Source organism: Tursiops truncatus, chromosome 5 (genome assembly GCF_011762595.2).
Source record: "Tursiops truncatus isolate mTurTru1 chromosome 5, mTurTru1.mat.Y, whole genome shotgun sequence".
NCBI lineage: Eukaryota > Metazoa > Chordata > Mammalia > Artiodactyla > Delphinidae > Tursiops > Tursiops truncatus.
In genome coordinates, this window is record NC_047038.1 from 87,604,689 (window position 1) to 87,621,308 (window position 16,620).

The window sequence follows — 16,620 nt, forward strand, 5'->3', positions numbered from 1 at the left end:
GGTTATGGAAGGTATTGCCTCTGCTGCACAGTTAAGCTCTGCATAATGACTAAAAAACAGCTGAGGGACGAGTTAGACTTGATCTAAAGGTGGCTATTTTGTCCTGCGCAGAGTGAGTGTTCCGGAGTGCCTTAGCTGGAGAACAGAGCGTGTTCACAAGTTATTATCCGGGCTCAAGGGGAGTGGGAAGGAGGAGAAATAGTACTTTGTTTCTTCCCCTTTGGAAATAGGAGGGAGATATAAGAACAACACTTACCTTTGTGCACCAGACACATTGGAAAAGACACTTTATTGACACTATTGGATTCGGATTGTCCTTAAAAATGCCTAACTCTCTATCTCTATACATAGAGATTATATATATATATATAATAGAACATAATATAATATATATATAAATCTCAATATAAATGTATAGCCGTAGGTATAAATATAGGTATTTTATATCTACAGGTATGAATATAAAAGAGGTTTTGCTAGAGCAAAGTTAAAATTACTTTGGAGAAGCAGCTTTTTATTGATTGTGGAGCACTTCAGGAGCTGCAGTTTATAAATGATATAAGGTGATTTTTAGTCCTGTTTATTCATCAAGGTAGGTTCCTGTACTGCCTTCAAGTGGTTGTTCTGGCCTAGATACCTTCAAATAATGAATGACCACTGAGTATAATAAGGTTGCATTTCTTTAAAAAAATACTCACTAATTCAGACTTCACACAGTGCTGGTTAGTTTAGCTTCTGTTATCAGCTATTAATAATGGAAGCTGTAATGGAAACTTAACTTCAGTGTGTGGTCATAGGGTCCTCACCTTTACCTAAACACTGTGATTAGGACTGTTTTGCTAAAAATGAGCACTTATAAGGCAGGTGCAGAAGTTTCCTGAGCTTTAGCTTGTCCTTTAGGACGAGAATTTCGCTAAGTCACCATAAGCTCATCTCCTGTTTGAGACCTTTTCCTTGTGCTGTTTGTTCTTGCCTAGAGATTGTTATCATCATCGTGATTATCAGCATCAAATATTAAATATTAAAAGTACTGTGCTCAGTAAACACCAGGTAACAAGCTAAGATTTCTTATCAGTCTTGCTTGGGGGAACCCCAAGTTGCCTTAAGGATTTCTGGGAGGCTTTCAGTGAACAAAATTCCCATGCAGTTCAGTGGGAAGAAAAGTATTTCCCTGTTTTTCATCACTTTTACTATTTATTTACTTGCATGCCTGCTCCTAAGTGTAATTGGTAGCATTAATAATAAAATAGATTACTAATCAGCATTCAAAATGGTCTATAAATAGATTACATATGTAGCATGCAATTGCCTATTAATAAACACATGCATTATTATTTTTTTTTCTATGTCAAAAGTTGCCCCTATCCAAAATACAGAAATAAAAATCATCTGTTGTCCTGAGTAGTGGTGTCAGTTTGAAGTGTGTACCCTCATGCAAACATCTAACCAAGGGCTGACTTACCCTCTGTTAACTGCAAAATTACATCATGCCTTTCAAAGTGAGTTTTCTTTTCATGAACTGGTATTTATGCTCAAGTAAATTAGCAGTGTTGCTATGATTATTTCTTAATAGAACTGGTTATGGACACTCTTATGGGTTTGTGAGTAATACAGTAGCAATTTATTTATTAAAGTATTTAGGATTAGACATACTGATCTATTTCTTATTATATAAAGTGCCAAACACACAACGTCTGTGGCATCTGGACTTGATACTGTGATTCTGTTTAAGGTTTCTTATGCATGTACTTCTAAAAAACCTTCATGATTCGTTTTGGTCCAAGAAGTAAAGTCTTCACAACATCTTTTTAATAATCTATCACTCACCCAGGGTCTTTGCCTCCTCTTCCAACAGTGTTCTTTTCATAATTGAAAAGAAATAATACATATCTCTTAAATTTGCCTCCCTCCCCTATATCCCCCTCGGCAATAGCTACAACGTGTTTTAGGCGGCTTGGCATAAGACCAGGTTACTTTATTTTTTAAATTATCATTATTTTTTCTTCTTCTCTCTTTTTTTTTAACATCTTTATTGGAGTATAATTGCTTTACAGTGGTGTGTTAGTTTCTGCTTTATAACAAAGTGAATCAGCTATACATATACACATATCCTCATATCTCTTCCCTCTTGCATCTTCCTCCCTCCCACCCTCCCTATCCCACCCCTCTAGGTGGTCACAAAGCACCGAGCTGATCTCCCTGTGCTATGCGGCTGCTTCCCACTAGCTATCTATTTTACGTTTGGTAGTGTATATATGTCCATGCCACTCTCTCACTTTGTCCCAGCTTACCCTTCCCCCTCCCCGTGTCCTCAAGTCTGTTCTCTAGTAGGTCTGCATCTTTATTTCATTTTTTTTTTTTTAGATTCCATATATATGTGTTAGCATACGGTATTTGTTTTTCTCTTTTACTTCACTCTGTATGACAGACTCTAGGTCCATCCACCTCACTACAAATAACTCAATTTTGTTCTTTAGATAAGCCAAAGAAGGCAGAATTTAATTTATATTTGTGGAATATTGCTGATTAGTTCTGAAAGAATGATGTAAAGTGCCAAGTGTCATGGAATCTTTGCTTCGAACTGGAGAGAACAGAAATTCCATTGATTATAGAAAGAGCAACAATGTGGATAAAAATCAAATTGGGAACATCCCTCAGTATTAGAGAAGTTCTGTAGGAGGCTGGGGGTGGCTGTGAGGGAAGGTAGATTTCTGGGCAGAGATTTAGGCCTATAGATTTAACTGTAGCTAAATGATCACCAGAGGACAAGTAGAATCTCTGCCTAGAAATCTACCTTCCCTCACAGCCACCCCCAGCCATCCACAGCTTCTACCCCCAGTACTGACATCTCAGGTCTTAAAAAATATTTACATACTGCTTTATTCCAAAAAGGTTTAATGTGAAGGGAAAATAACGGGTAAAAAGTTGGAATAGCAAGGTTCATGTTTAAAATTCACGTCGCGAAACTCTGTCTACCTACTACCGGTTGGCCCGAGATTTGTCTCTTCTATTTCAGCATGAGGAAGGAAACACAGTCAATTATAAGGTAGTGTAAATATAGTGTACATTACAAAAAAAACCACCCTAAAAACAAACAAAGCACCACCAAAGCAGTAATGAAGCACTCACTCTTCTTGATGTTGAGACCTGAGAGATATTTCTCCTGTGGGATTTTATGGGTTAGCTGGTGACAATATCCTTGACTTCCCTGAACCTTGGTTTCTTTGCCTGTACAATGGGGATAATGACAGTATTTAATTCGTGCAGTTGTGAGGATTGCATGAGGCAATAGAAGTAGGAGACCTAGCCAGAACCTGGCATATTTGTAAGAATTCCATAAATGGCTGCTATCATCTGTATGTATAAACACAGCACCATGTTTCCTAAAGGAGCTAATGATCTATCCTGCATAGAGAGGCATATGTTGTTAACCACTCAGTCCACTGCAAAAATTTTAGTTTGGCTCATTTGATGGGTTTAATTCTACAAAGTCCTAAATCATCATTGGTAGGGAAGTGGGTATATGTGAAAGCCTCTTTAACGTGAATGGCTACAGAGTTACTAGCTGTAAAAGTTCTCTGGTGGCCTGAAATCATGATAGCAGCTCTCAGTGCTGTTAGTTTAGAAATATTTTAGGAATTGGGAGAAGTGGACATGATAACATGGCAGGACTTCTGCTTTCACCTGAGGTGGAGCACGTGAGGATGGAAGAAACAGGGATCACCTAGTGATGATTTCTGATGGTCAGAGATAACCAGGAAAGCCATGTTTTCTTCCCAGTAGTACTGGCTGTGGATGGATTGTGAGATATTCCCAAGACATTTAGAGTTTGTTGGGAACTTGCACCATCTGTCAGAGAAAGGCATGTGGGGTATTTATTTGAACACATGTTACTGAGGCCACTGCCAAATCAAGGACTGAACGCCCTTTGACTCACACCTAAGAGAACACTGTCAAATGTAGATTCCAGTAGTTTTACTTTACAAAATTTTGAGTAGCAAGAATGTAACCTTTATTTTAATAACATTTAAAACAATCACCATTTCCTTTTGAATTCTACCTATTAAAATTTTTTTTTTGCTCCTTCTTCTTTTTACATTATCTTTGGAAGCAGTTTTTACTGACATTTCTACCAGAGAATTTTTTTTCTTTTGCGCCTAAAATTCACTCATAAATTAAGCAGGTAATCGTCCCTGATTCTCTGAGCATCTTACTGTTTTGTAGACTCTTGCTGAATTAGAAATCTTGTCTATCAAGTTTCTCCTTTGCATTTTACATGTAAAATAATACTACACCTTCCACCGCTTGGTGTCATTTGGGGAGTTGTAATTTTAAAAATAGCCATCAATCTTCATGGCTTATCTCTGAGACAGGTAAAGATATTTTAATGAAAATAAATATTGAGATCACCTATGATATTCTTATCAACAATAGCATTTTTTTTTTAAATCAGTAATGCTGCTTCTATTGACTCTAAAGACAGGTATTTTGTGGAGGTGGTAAGAATGCTTTCATTCCAGCTTATTTTATTTCTGGTATTTTTGGTACTTAGCACATACAGCTTATGAACGATTTGGTCATCATTTTGAGAAAGCATGCCTTTCCCCCAGTCACCAGAGTGAGGCTGCCTTCCTCTCTTTTGGTGGGCAAAGAAGCTGAAATGAAAAGAGGTTGAGAAGTAATTGATGAAACACAAACACTGTCTCTGAGGTCCTAAAGGCTTGTTTAACCTCAGGACCCCGTTCCTTTTCCTTTATCTGAACAAAGACAGAAAAGGAAAATGTAGTTACCAGTAATGTACGAGAGGAAAAGGAAAATGCTTTGCATTTTGAATTGCTCAGCTCAGTGCCCTGGTTTCGTTTGGCAGCTCTTGGAAGGCGAGAGCTTCCTCACCCAAGGCGTATTCTATTTTACTGTGCTGTAAGGATCCCCCCCAAAATTCATAGCCGTGTGGTTACCAGAGAATTGTAGCTTCCCAGAGGCCATCACTGAGAGTATAAAAAAATGCCTAAGAGGGCTTCCCTGGTGGCGCAGTGGTTGAGAGTCCGCCTGCCGTTGCAGGGAACACGGGTTCATGCCCCGGTCCGGGAAGATCCCACATGCCGCGGAGCGGCTGGGCCCGTGAGCCATGGCCGCTGAGCCTGCGCATCCGGAGCCTGTGCTCCGCAACGGGAGAGGCCACAACAGTGAGAGGCCCGCGTATCGCAAAGGGAAAAAAAAATTAAAAAAAAAAAAGCCTAAGAGTGTTAGTAAGGGATAGGAGTGGGAAGGCGGAACAGAGAGTGACTGCAGATGAGCATGAGGGATCTTTTTGGCTCGGTCGACAGGTTCTGAAATTGGATTATGGTGATGTTTCCCAACGCTGTAAATATACTAAAAGTCATTGACTATGAACCCTTAAAATGAGTAAATTTTATGGTATGTGAAGAATTATACCTTAATAAAGCTGATAAAAATGTCTGAAATAGGGGCTTTTTTTTTTTTCTTTTTTTGCGGTACGCTGGCCTCTCACTGTTGTGGCCTCTCCCGTTGCGGAGCATGGGTTCCGGACGCGCAGGCCCAGCGGCCATGGCTCACGGGCCCAGCCGCTCCACAGTATGTGGGATCTTCCCGGACTGGGGCACGAACCCGTGTCCACTGCATCGGCAGGTGGACTCTCAACCACTGCGCCACCAGGGAAGCCCCGGGCTGTCTTAAAAGGAACCATATTCACTGTTGGTACCTGGGCTTCATGGTGCAGCATCGTGTCTGAAACTTCCCCACCTGTGGGAAAGTCGGCGGGGTTGGGGGAGCATCTGATGGAGGGGCAGGAGGAGATGGGGATAAGCTGAATCTTATTCCTAAGGCAGGGAGGAGGCCTGTGATCATGATGCGTATACAGTGGCACCATTTTTATGGTGATGACGACTCCGGTTAGGTTTCTGAAGGTAAGGTACCTTTCTCTCCTGGGCTTTGAAAACTCACCTTCTGAATCGTCCCAACTCTTTTGTTGGGTTGACAACAACACTTTATAGCCAGAAATCTTACCTTAAAATCTTATCAGCCCATGTAAACTGTCTTTTAAATGATTTATCAAATATACTATGCAGATTTGTGTAAATATATTAAAAAAATCTTTCTGTGTAACATCAATTTGACTCATGTAGCTTAGCCACTACATTTTTTTTTTTTGCTTGGTTACCATTTTTTAATAAGAAAGTATGTTTTTGAACATCTTTTTGGAGTATAATTCTTTACAATGGTGTGTTAGTTTCTGCTGTATAACAAAATAAGAAAATGTTTAATGTGACAGGTTAAAAAAGTTTTTTTCAACCTCTTAGTTTTTTTCATGATGTTTTCCTATTTCTTGAACGAAGGCAATCAAGCTTTCAGAGTTTGATTTACTGAAGAAATTGGTTGGCTTTGCTTACATATATTGTGTGACTTGAGATAAAGCTGCAGGACTCCCTCAGTAACTGGAGGGCAGGAAACAATTGACACTGTTTCTTAATTCACATTGTTTCTGAGACATTTCCTACTTCCTAGTATAATATAGCTTTCCCATGAGAACAATTTGCTTGTAAATGGTTAGACATGATAAATTTCTCATTGGCACACATTCTGTGAGGAGAATTTCACTGTGCTTTTTAGTAGTTGAGTTGGCGTGTGTGTCTGTGTGTTTGTGTGCATATCTGTGTGTGTGCTGGGGGCTGGTGCTTCATGTTTTATGTAGATGCCTCCAACTTCATTCCAAGTATGAGATATTTTCTTTTGAATGCTTACCCATTAACCTAGGGTTCTGCATTCCTTGGTTGGAACCTCTTTCTTGATATAATTGTTTTAATCCTTCCAGTTTAAGGGAACAACCCTGTGGATTATGGTGTTTTTAGATATGCCTGATGAGTTACCCTGGAAAGGAATTCACAGCATTTACATCAGACATTTGCATGTATGTGTATTGCATGTGGGTGTGTGATATTGTGTGCAGCACTGTAAAGTGGTCATCAAGGAATAATGCCAGAATGGGAAAGGAAATCCGTAGATTATCTCATCTTTTTTGCAATTCCTATTTGCAATTCAAAAAAAAAAAAGTTTTCACATTACTTCCGAAATGGTGGTTCCCGCATTCAGAAGTTAGACCGTATATAAAGTGAAAGTAAAAGTTTTCCAATTAAAAAAAAAATGTAGAACTTTGAGTTCCCTTTTTTTTCTGTCTTATCAGATTTTGTAAAAATAATACCACTTGTCAGTTTTGCAGCTCCTTCCATCTAGAGAACTAAAAGCATTTCACAATCTTTTTTCCTCATGCCCTTCTCTTCAAGGCAATCTTTACTGGGCTGGGTTTATTTTTATCACTGCAACAACCAGTTTTTAGAAACTTTTGCAAACGAAAAAAGAAAAATGAGAATGGCACTGTAGCTGACATTCATTTTAGCTGTTTCCTAGTGTGAACATTTGAGTATTTCTAAAATTTTCTCTCCAAGTATGTCTTATTTTTTCTTAGTTTGTCCCAGTTCTAAGTCTCTATTCTGCTGATTGGGTAAAAAAAGTTTTAGTGTAAAACCTTATACCCCGCAGAATGACCTCTTGACCTTTGAGTTAGATCTCCCCCCTACCCCCGCCCCCCCTACAGTTCCAAGAGCTCCTTTTTCATCACTGTGTTCAGTATAATCACAGATTCCAGGAAAGTTAACACTGGAAGGGCCTCTAGGGATTACCCAATTTAAGCCTCTCTTTATATGAATGATGAGATTGAGGCCTGGAATGGCTAAGGGACAGGCTCAAGGTCAGATAGCTCATTGATGGCAGAGGTATGACCAGAATCAAGGATTCCTGATTTCCGGTTCAGTATTCTTTGACTTTCCTAAACAAAGAGGTCTCTCTGGATAGAATTAGAGCCCACCGTCACTGAATCCTAGTGCCAACCAACAGGTCGATTTACAGTCTAGTGCAATGAAAATTGGGAGAAGATTTTATTTTTCCGGTTTATTTGTGAAATATGGAATGGTAGTGTTGAATTCATAGACATTTTTTTCTGACCTGTGGGTCTTGTGCAATTTCTGTGCAGCGGAGACTGTGATTTGAAATGACTGGTGATTTGTGTACCTTCCTCAGGCCACCACACCATCTACATCGGGGTCCATGTGCCAAAGAGCTACAGGAGAAGGAGACGTCACAAGAGAAAGGCAGGGCACAGAGAAAAGAAGGAAAAGGAGAGAATCTCTGAGAACTACTCTGACAAGTCCGACGTGGAGAACGCGGATGAGTCCAGTAGCAGCATCCTAAAGCCTCTCAGTGAGTACTCCCTGGGTGTGGGTGCCTCTCTCTGCTTCACTCCCGCAGCCTGGGGAAAGACACGTGTCAAGATCTTGTGGCTAACAGGGAGGGACGCAGCGATACTGGAGTGGTGCCCTCTGAAGCGTAATGTCTCTGGAGAGGCTTTTCTTGTCCCAGCAGGTTGGTCTAGGAGGAGATCTGGTAACATTCTGAGCTGGTCAGAAAAGATGGGACAGAGTTTAGGCGTGGTTGTGTGTTTTGACTAGTGAAGGAGGACAGAATGTTATAGATGGCATTTAACTGCAGTTATCAACAGTAACTGGGAGATTCTTCAAGAAATTTTTGGATTGTTCCTGCTTAGAAATAGGTTCTATTAAGATAGTAGGTCAAGATGAGAAATATCTATCTATCTATCTATATATATATATATGTATGTATATATATGACATTTATAGGAATATAGGTGACATTTAGCCAGGTTGATTTAAAAAGGAATAGTGGGAAAGCATCCTGAAAATCAGAGAAGGATATAGAGTGACACAGCTCTTGAAAGGTTGAACCTATTAGATATCATACTTTGGATAGAGGTGTTATTAGGAACAGAATAGCAGGAGGTCAAAGCACATCCTTGGATTCAAGCGCTAGGGTGGATGTGTGTTTAGGTGTATGTGTCTCTTGCTTTGGTTCCTTTTGATATGGAGAACGTTTGGCTATCTGGGCAGCTTTGTGGCTGAAGGGAACATGAATATATGCTGTAGAAGGGAGAAGCAGTAGAAACATATGCCAATTTGGGAAGATTCCCCAACAGGAGTTACATAGTGACAGCTTTTCATGTTGGCAGAGCTCTCAGCACAGTTCTCCCTCTCTTTGCTACACTTGCAGAAGTCTGGAACCTGCAATAAAACGCTTTATTATGGGTGGTGGAGATAAAGATCCAGTTCAGTCTTTGCAGGTGATGAGAGGCCAAATTAGAATTAGCAGCTCAGATGTGTTGAAAAGTGAATTTACAGAGTTAAATTAAAGAGGGTGTGAAGTGTAGTGGTGTGGATCTGTGAATTTTTTTTTTATAGTCTCTCTCCTGGAGCTGAACAGGTGGCTTAGCAGCTAGAGAGGTACTTATGCTGAGAGGAGCCATCAGGTGGACCACCAAATTGAAGAGGAAAGTTTTGAGGACAGTTTGGAGATGTTCCACTAAATTAAAATTTTAAAGTGTTGGAATAAATGTAAGACTTAGATGGGACCAGAGGGCAGGAGGCAAGAGTTCTGTGCTTTTCACTGGAATGTCGGGGGAGAGCCTTTCTGAAAGGAACTGTTCATATGTTGACTAAAAAAATGGGGTCTGTCTCAAGCAAACTCCTTGAAATGCAGCCAGAAAAGTTCACAGTTAATAGTCTGGAGGAACAAAAGATAACATCCCTTTCCAAATAAATTACTACTATTTATCTCCATTTGCTATCTGTTTTGGCAAGGCCTAAGCCAGAATCAGAGGTGCGTCTCCACTGTGTGCGTGTGTGTGATCTGTCTCTCTGTCTCTCTCTGTCTCCCTCTCTCTCTCTCATAATCTCTCATTCTGCAATTTAAGAACAAGAGTGCATCATCACTATAAATACTAAAAAGGAAAGAGACGCTCACCTACACAAATGGACCAAGGGATTTTGAGATGATAATTATGTAATAGCTTTTTAGGAAGGGCAGTGGAAACAATGCCAGTAATCCTCAAGTAGGTAATAGTGAATAAACAGGTCAGAAAGGTACTGAGACTGAACCTGTCTCTCCCACGGGGGTCCTGTGGCTTTCTGTGGCATTTGGGGGACCAGTTTGAGTACAACATGTAAAATAAGGAAGGCAGTTCATTCTCTTTACCCTCAGAGGTCTCCTCCCTGGGGAGTACTGGATTGGGTTGTATACTTGGTTTCTGAAGCGATCCTATGGAGACATCATTGTTAAGGACAATGATAATAAAGAAATGATTTATAAATTTGTATTTTATAGTTGTTACTTTCTGCTAGTCACTAAGTTATGCTGTCATATGTCTGTGACATATTTGACATGAGGCATCCAATTTGACATGAAGATCCTCTTAGAAATTACTGTATTTTCTCCACTGCTTATCATGGAGACTAACGAGATTGGTCACTGGTTTATCTGGTGCAATTCTCCTTAAGATTGTTGTGCTCAGATATGGAAAGACATTTAAATCTGTGATTTGGGGGAAGCTACAGGGCTCTGACACCAACATGAAGATAAAATTCTTATGGGAAAACTCACTGAAATACCTGCCATTACTGTCTGTCAGGAACAGCCCCACCCAGTTTATGTTGTTCTTGGATCTTGGGTTTTTGAGTTAACTTATGTTTACAGACATACCAGGTCCTCTAGACTAGATTCTTGCAAGGGCCTGGCATTGTAGCAGGTCATGCTTGTAACTTCTGAAGAAGCCCACATGGAAATAGAGTAACTTGATGAGAATCATCTCTGATTTTTTTTCCTTGCTGTCACCTCCATATGCAATCCATCAATGACTTCTGTTGGTTCTACTTCTAAAATATGTCTGAATCTGTCTACTCTTTTTTGGTTTGGCTGCCACATTATGGTCCGGGGAATCCTTATTTCTTGCTTAAGGCAACTGCAACAGACTCCGCCTTTCAAGTCTCTTCCCACACAGTGGCAGCAGTGATCATCATGAAGTTTAAATTGGGTCATGCCATTCACTCCTTAGAATGAAATCTCGGTTGGGCGTTAGGGCCCACTGTGTCTCACCAGAGTCCTTTGTGTTATTTGCTCCTTGTTCACTTTAATTCAGCCACGGTGATTTTTTTCAGTGGTGCCCAAACCTTTTCTGCCTTAGGACCTTTGCTCATGCAATCCCATCTTTCTGGAATGGTCACTCATTCTGGCCCCGGTTAGCTTTTCTCTCCCTTTATGTTCCAGCTTTAAAGTTTGGTCTCTTCAGAGAGGCCTTTCCCTACTGCTCTCTCTGACGTAGGTTCTCCAGTGTTAGCCCCCCTCACTTCTTATCTCTTTCCTTCATAATACATGTTTCACTTCGGGACTTTGTTAGCCTACAGTTTTGTCTTGTGCTGATGGTACATCGTAAGCTCCCTGAGAGCTAGGATCAGGTTTGTTTTGTTCACCTATGTTATCTCTGGCACCTAGTACAGTGTCTGGTACCTAGTATATATGTGCCTAATAAATGCTTATTGAAGAGCAGTTGATTACTACAGTGGAAGACATTGCTTCTGTTGGTCTATTTCCCACATTATAGGTAAAGATCCAGTTGATTTTCTGGTTTTTAATCCTCACACATGATCTTTTATATTTCCCTGCTCTGCCTTTTTCTCTTGCCATTTCAGTCTGGTCCTAACTTTTAATTATACTACTTTGGGAAGTGCCTCATTATTTGAACTATTGCTAAAGTGGTACTTTGGTCTGGGTACACGACTCCTGAGTGTGTTGAGTTGCTCGTCACCCACAGGTGATGGAAGGGATTGATCCACAGAGCACATGGATTCATCCCATACATTTAAAAATGCTTACTATTCCGGGGCTTCCCTGGTGGTGCAGTGGTTGAGAGTCCGCCTGCCGATGCAGGGGACACGGGTTCGTGCCTTGGTCCGGGAAGATCCCACATGCCGCGGAGCGGCTGGGCCCGTGAGCCATGGCCACTGAGCCTGCGCGTCCGGAGCCTGTGCCCCGCAACGGGAGAGGCCACAGCAGTGAGAGGCCCGCGTACTGCAAAAAAAAATGCTTACTCTCCGGACAAGAATGGCAGCTCAGCTTCAGAAGCCATATTAAGGAAGCACAGAATGAATAGTAAAGGACGTTTATAACAAGACATAAGCCAAATATCCTCCAGTATTTAGGCACATTAGGAAGATGACATAATTAACGGGTTCATTGAACTTATAACACAGATGCTTTTTTCCCTTCTCTGTGGCTCTGGTCTCAAGACAGGGCTTCTAAAGAGTGGATGCACATTTTGAATCTCATGCATCTGGAGCTTTGAGGAGGAGGCTAGCCACCCTCGTTTCCCCTCCGAGCTCAGTGGCAGCTCTGAGTCCTCACACAGCTGCTCTTCTCAGTGTGGTGTCCGAGCTGGTGTCTCAGCTTGGGACACAGAGAAGAAAGCACATGTGAGAAGTGTGGTACACGAGTAATGGGGAGAGAGGCTGGGGGAGACAAGTGAAATGGAAGAGCAGGCAGGAGGAGAGACAAGGGAACGAGGAGGTGGTGTGTGGAGTAGGTGGTGGAGAGAAAAGCTAGATTGTGCTCTTCCTTAAAAATAATCCTTTCGCCTCCCCCACCATGCACTTTTTTTCCCCCTAAGTTAGCAGCTGCCATCCTCTGAGGGTTGCCCATTCTGGGTGGGAAGGTGGTCCTGGATGAGCTAGGCTCTGCAAACACAGTGCAGCGACCTTCCATCGATGGTTCTGACCTCTGCGCTTTGCGTTTTGTTAGTGCCCTGGGATGCTTATGGGGGAATCACAGGCTGCTCTGTGACTGCAGAGACTCTGAAGATGTGTAGAATGTTGGGAAACAGAGCTACAAGCAGAACATCCTGTTCAGCATAGTGGTCTGATGTGTAGTATATCTCTTGACAAGCTTGCACATGCATCGGCGCTGGGCGGTGCTAACTGCCTCGCACACCTATGTCTTGCCCGTGGTGGAATCTGGTCCCTGGGTATGCGCACACAGACACTCATTCACTCTTGTGGTATTCTTTCTTAGCTCTTTGGATGTGTACCAGAACTGATGCATTTATGCTAGTGAACATTGTTCTGTGAGCCTGGAACAATGGATGCCCGTTGGTGATCCAGTTATAGTCAGGAAACTGAAGCAGAGAAATGGGCAGCTGATTTTGTTCGCTGCTTCCGGGGAAATGAACAGAGTAGCTTTTCATAAGAGCCAAGATTATTTGGGGTTTTGTCATTTGACTTCCTCTTTTCCCAGCGCACACACACCCCTGCGCCCTCCCCACACCTGACCTCATTCTTCTGGGCGCATTCCTACTTTTTCTTGATTCTTAAATGTTTTTAGGCAAGACCCTTAATGCTGATATCACAAAGTAAGATTTTAAAAATTTTCGGTATGCCATTTGTGTATCCCCCAAATGAAGCAGTATGTAGGAGAGAAGGGAGTCTTTGGAATGTATGTGAAAGGAGGTAGATTCTGTCCCTGTTAGGAAACAAAACACAAAAGAAATATACCATCTTTTTCATCCTCTTCTCTATCTTTCATCTTATGTACGTAGGAGGAAGTACTTTATCTTTAGGTCTGAAACAAAGGCTTTTGGTATTTAAAAGTAATTGAAAACTTAAAGTTTGCCTTTTCAGAAGGGCCACTTGTGATGGAATTTTACTGGAAAGGTAGTGTATCATATCAGTTAGGAGCACATATTCAAGCCACACAGAGTTCGAATCCCAGCTCATACCAGCAGCATGGCCTTGGCAAGATACTTAAGCTCTCTGTGCTCCTGTTTCCTCTCCTGTAAAAAGGGAATAATGACAGAGGTTACTTCATAGTGCTCTGAGTATTAAATGGGAAGTGTATCTGGTTAGCAATTATTATCTTGGGTTATTCTGAACATTTTCTTCAAGCTCATCTTTTCCCATCCATTGTACACAGGTAATGCCAAAGCTTCAGACTAAAACTTTGCAGAGATTAATTCCCTGTGAACATTAATCACTGCTTTTTAAGCTCTTCTGGCCTTTTCTACTATAAAATCCCACTAGTTCTTCCTTTGCTTTGGCTGTCAGCTTGGCTCCTGGCTCCCAAAGGCATCTTTGGGAGAGCTAAGTCTCTTAACTTGCCAGTGGTACAGGCTGGATGCTGGCTGGCAGGTGAAAGGACCAAGGAAATAAGACTTTCACGGGGCAGAGGTGATACCTATTGTGCTGTGCTTTTGTGTAACATAGGGCCACTAGCAAGTGACTCTGCTTACCAAATGTGCCCTTGACTTCAGTCAACAGTTGGAATTCCCACTTCTGGGCCCCAGCAAGCAAATGGGCTGTTCCTTCTTTCCTGAAAAGGATCCCTTTCTGGCTCTTTCTTTGTGTTTCTCAGTGAAATTAATCTGGTTAAGAAGGGCAGTTGGGTGGGACGCATCAGCAACTCAAAGGCAGTGCTGTGCAGAGAGGAAAAATGTTTGGCATACTTGTGTTTTTGGTGGCACAAGGCTGGCTCAACAATGTTGTGTTTTGTGTGGTACAAAATAATTGCTGTTTATTCCTCTGTGATGCTGACGAGTACAGGAGCACTGTGTCACAGCGCTTCTGCCTTCTCCAGTTGGGTAACTATATAAACCTCTTAGGGAGCCTTGCATTTTGGAAACACAGTGCTCTTGAAATCACCTTGAAGTGGCCTCCAAGTGGCAGTCCTTTACGCTATGGAAGGGTGTCATTTCTCGCTGCCTCTGCCTATTCTATTACAATAGTTATTTCATTTTATCATGCTGTGAGATGTTATGAATAGTGCATTTACGTGTGTCATGGGAGAGTTGATGTTGCTGCTATTTATAGTGACTCATGAGTTCAAGAGGCCTCAGAGGGTTCCACTGTGCTCCAGGTGCTGGGGTACTCAGGGCTAAAGAGAGACTGTGACTTGAGGTGGAAAATGGGGGAAAACTAGAGCTGTATATGGAATTTAAGATGTGAAGTATACTCTAGAGAAGCGAAGGGGGTGTAAATGACTATCTGTCACAGGTATTACTTCCTCAGCAGAAGGCAGGACTCATCCTGTGGTTTGGGTTCAAGGATAGGATTGGAAGCTTGGGGGTGTGAGTGTATTTGTGGGTATGTGTGTGAGAATGTGTGTGATTGGAATGCAGTGAAAGAATGAAAGATACTGGTAGGGATCTTCTTGAAATGGTATTCTGTTCAGGAAATTTCTCGTATCAGAAAAAAAAAAAGATTCTTAAAGGACTATATGGGTTCTTAATACCAGGGATTTAGATTCAGGGCTTTATGGGTTTGAACTGTTGATGCAGAAGTTGGGATGTGGGACCATGGGGGACCATGGGTATACTCTATAAATAAATTCTCTGGAATTCTTCCATGACCACAATCTGGAAGCAGGAATGTTGGGTTCTTTTAATAACTTTCCCATGGATGGCGAGTGTTGCTTGACTTTTCATCACATTTCTATAGAGGTGTTGTGAGCACTGAGTCCCCATCATCCTCTTACCTGTATAATCAAAATCTCAGTAATCCTTGATTCTTCCCTATTCTTTTTCTCCCATAATCAGCCACTCACTGAGTCCTATTGGTTTTTCCTTCTAAGTGTCTCTTGTGTCTGCCCTTTCCTTTGAATTCCTAAGGCATTATCTTCTTATTTGGATTTTCTGACTTTAGCGTCTAACTTGAAATAGAAGGGAGTTATTTCTTTTCTTAATTAAAAAATTTTTTTTATTGGGGTATAGCTGTTTTACAATGTTGTATTAGTTTCTACTGTACAGTGAAGTGGATTTCCCTGTGCTATACAGCAGGTTCTTCTTAGTTATCTATTGTATACATAATAGAGTATATATGTCAATCCCAATCTCCCAATTCATCCCCCCTCACCCTCCCACTTTCCCCCCTGGGTATCCATACGTTTGTTCTCTACATCTCTGTCTCTGTTTCTGCCTTGCAAACCGGTTCATCTGCACCATATTTCTAGATTCCACATATATGTGTTAATTTACGATATTTGTTTTTCTTTCTGACTTACTTCACTCTGTATGACAGTCTCTAGGTCCATCCACGTCTCTACAAATGACCCAATTTCATTCATTTTTATGACTGAGTAATATTCTATTGTATATATGTACCACATCTTCTTTATCCATTTGTCTGTCGATGGACATTTAGGTTGCTTCCATGACCTGGCTATTGTAAATAGTGCTGCAGTGAACATTGGGGTGCTGTGTCTTTTTGAATTATGTTTTTCTCAAGGTATATGCCCAGTAGTGGGATTGCTGGGTCATATGGTAATTCTGTTTTTAGTGTTTTAAGGAACCTCCATACTGTCAAAATGCACTGTTCTTTTTTTGGGGGGTGTCACATGGCATGTGGGATCTTAGTTCCCCAACCAGGGATTGAGCCCATGCCCCCTGCAGTGGAAGCACAGAGTTGCAACCCCCTGGACTGCCAGGGAATTCCCTAGAAGGGAGTTATTTCTGACAAGGCTTCCAGGTATCTCGCAACCCCTGGACTGCCAGGGAATTCCCTAGGAGGGAGTTATTTCTGACAAGGCTTCCAGGTATGTAAAATGTCCCTTCCATCTAGTCTCTCTTTAAATAAACAAACAATAATGGTAATTAAAAAAAACCTTCTAATGCTCCTCATTACTGAAAGCAGGTTCCTCACTTGGGGTCCATAGACATTT

The 16,620-nt window shown here is 41.4% G+C and overlaps 1 protein-coding gene across 2 annotated transcripts in view; it reads left to right on the plus strand.

Annotated features, from left to right (window-relative positions):
* SLC4A4 (solute carrier family 4 member 4) overlaps window positions 1-16,620 on the plus strand; it is a 307,296-nt gene that overhangs the window by 18,196 nt on the left and 272,480 nt on the right. For both annotated transcript variants that reach the window (XM_073805320.1, XM_019932691.2), the window contains one exon: window positions 8,095-8,274. In XM_073805320.1, coding sequence (XP_073661421.1) covers window positions 8,095-8,274 — 180 coding nt within the window. The remainder of the gene's footprint in view (window positions 1-8,094; window positions 8,275-16,620) is intronic.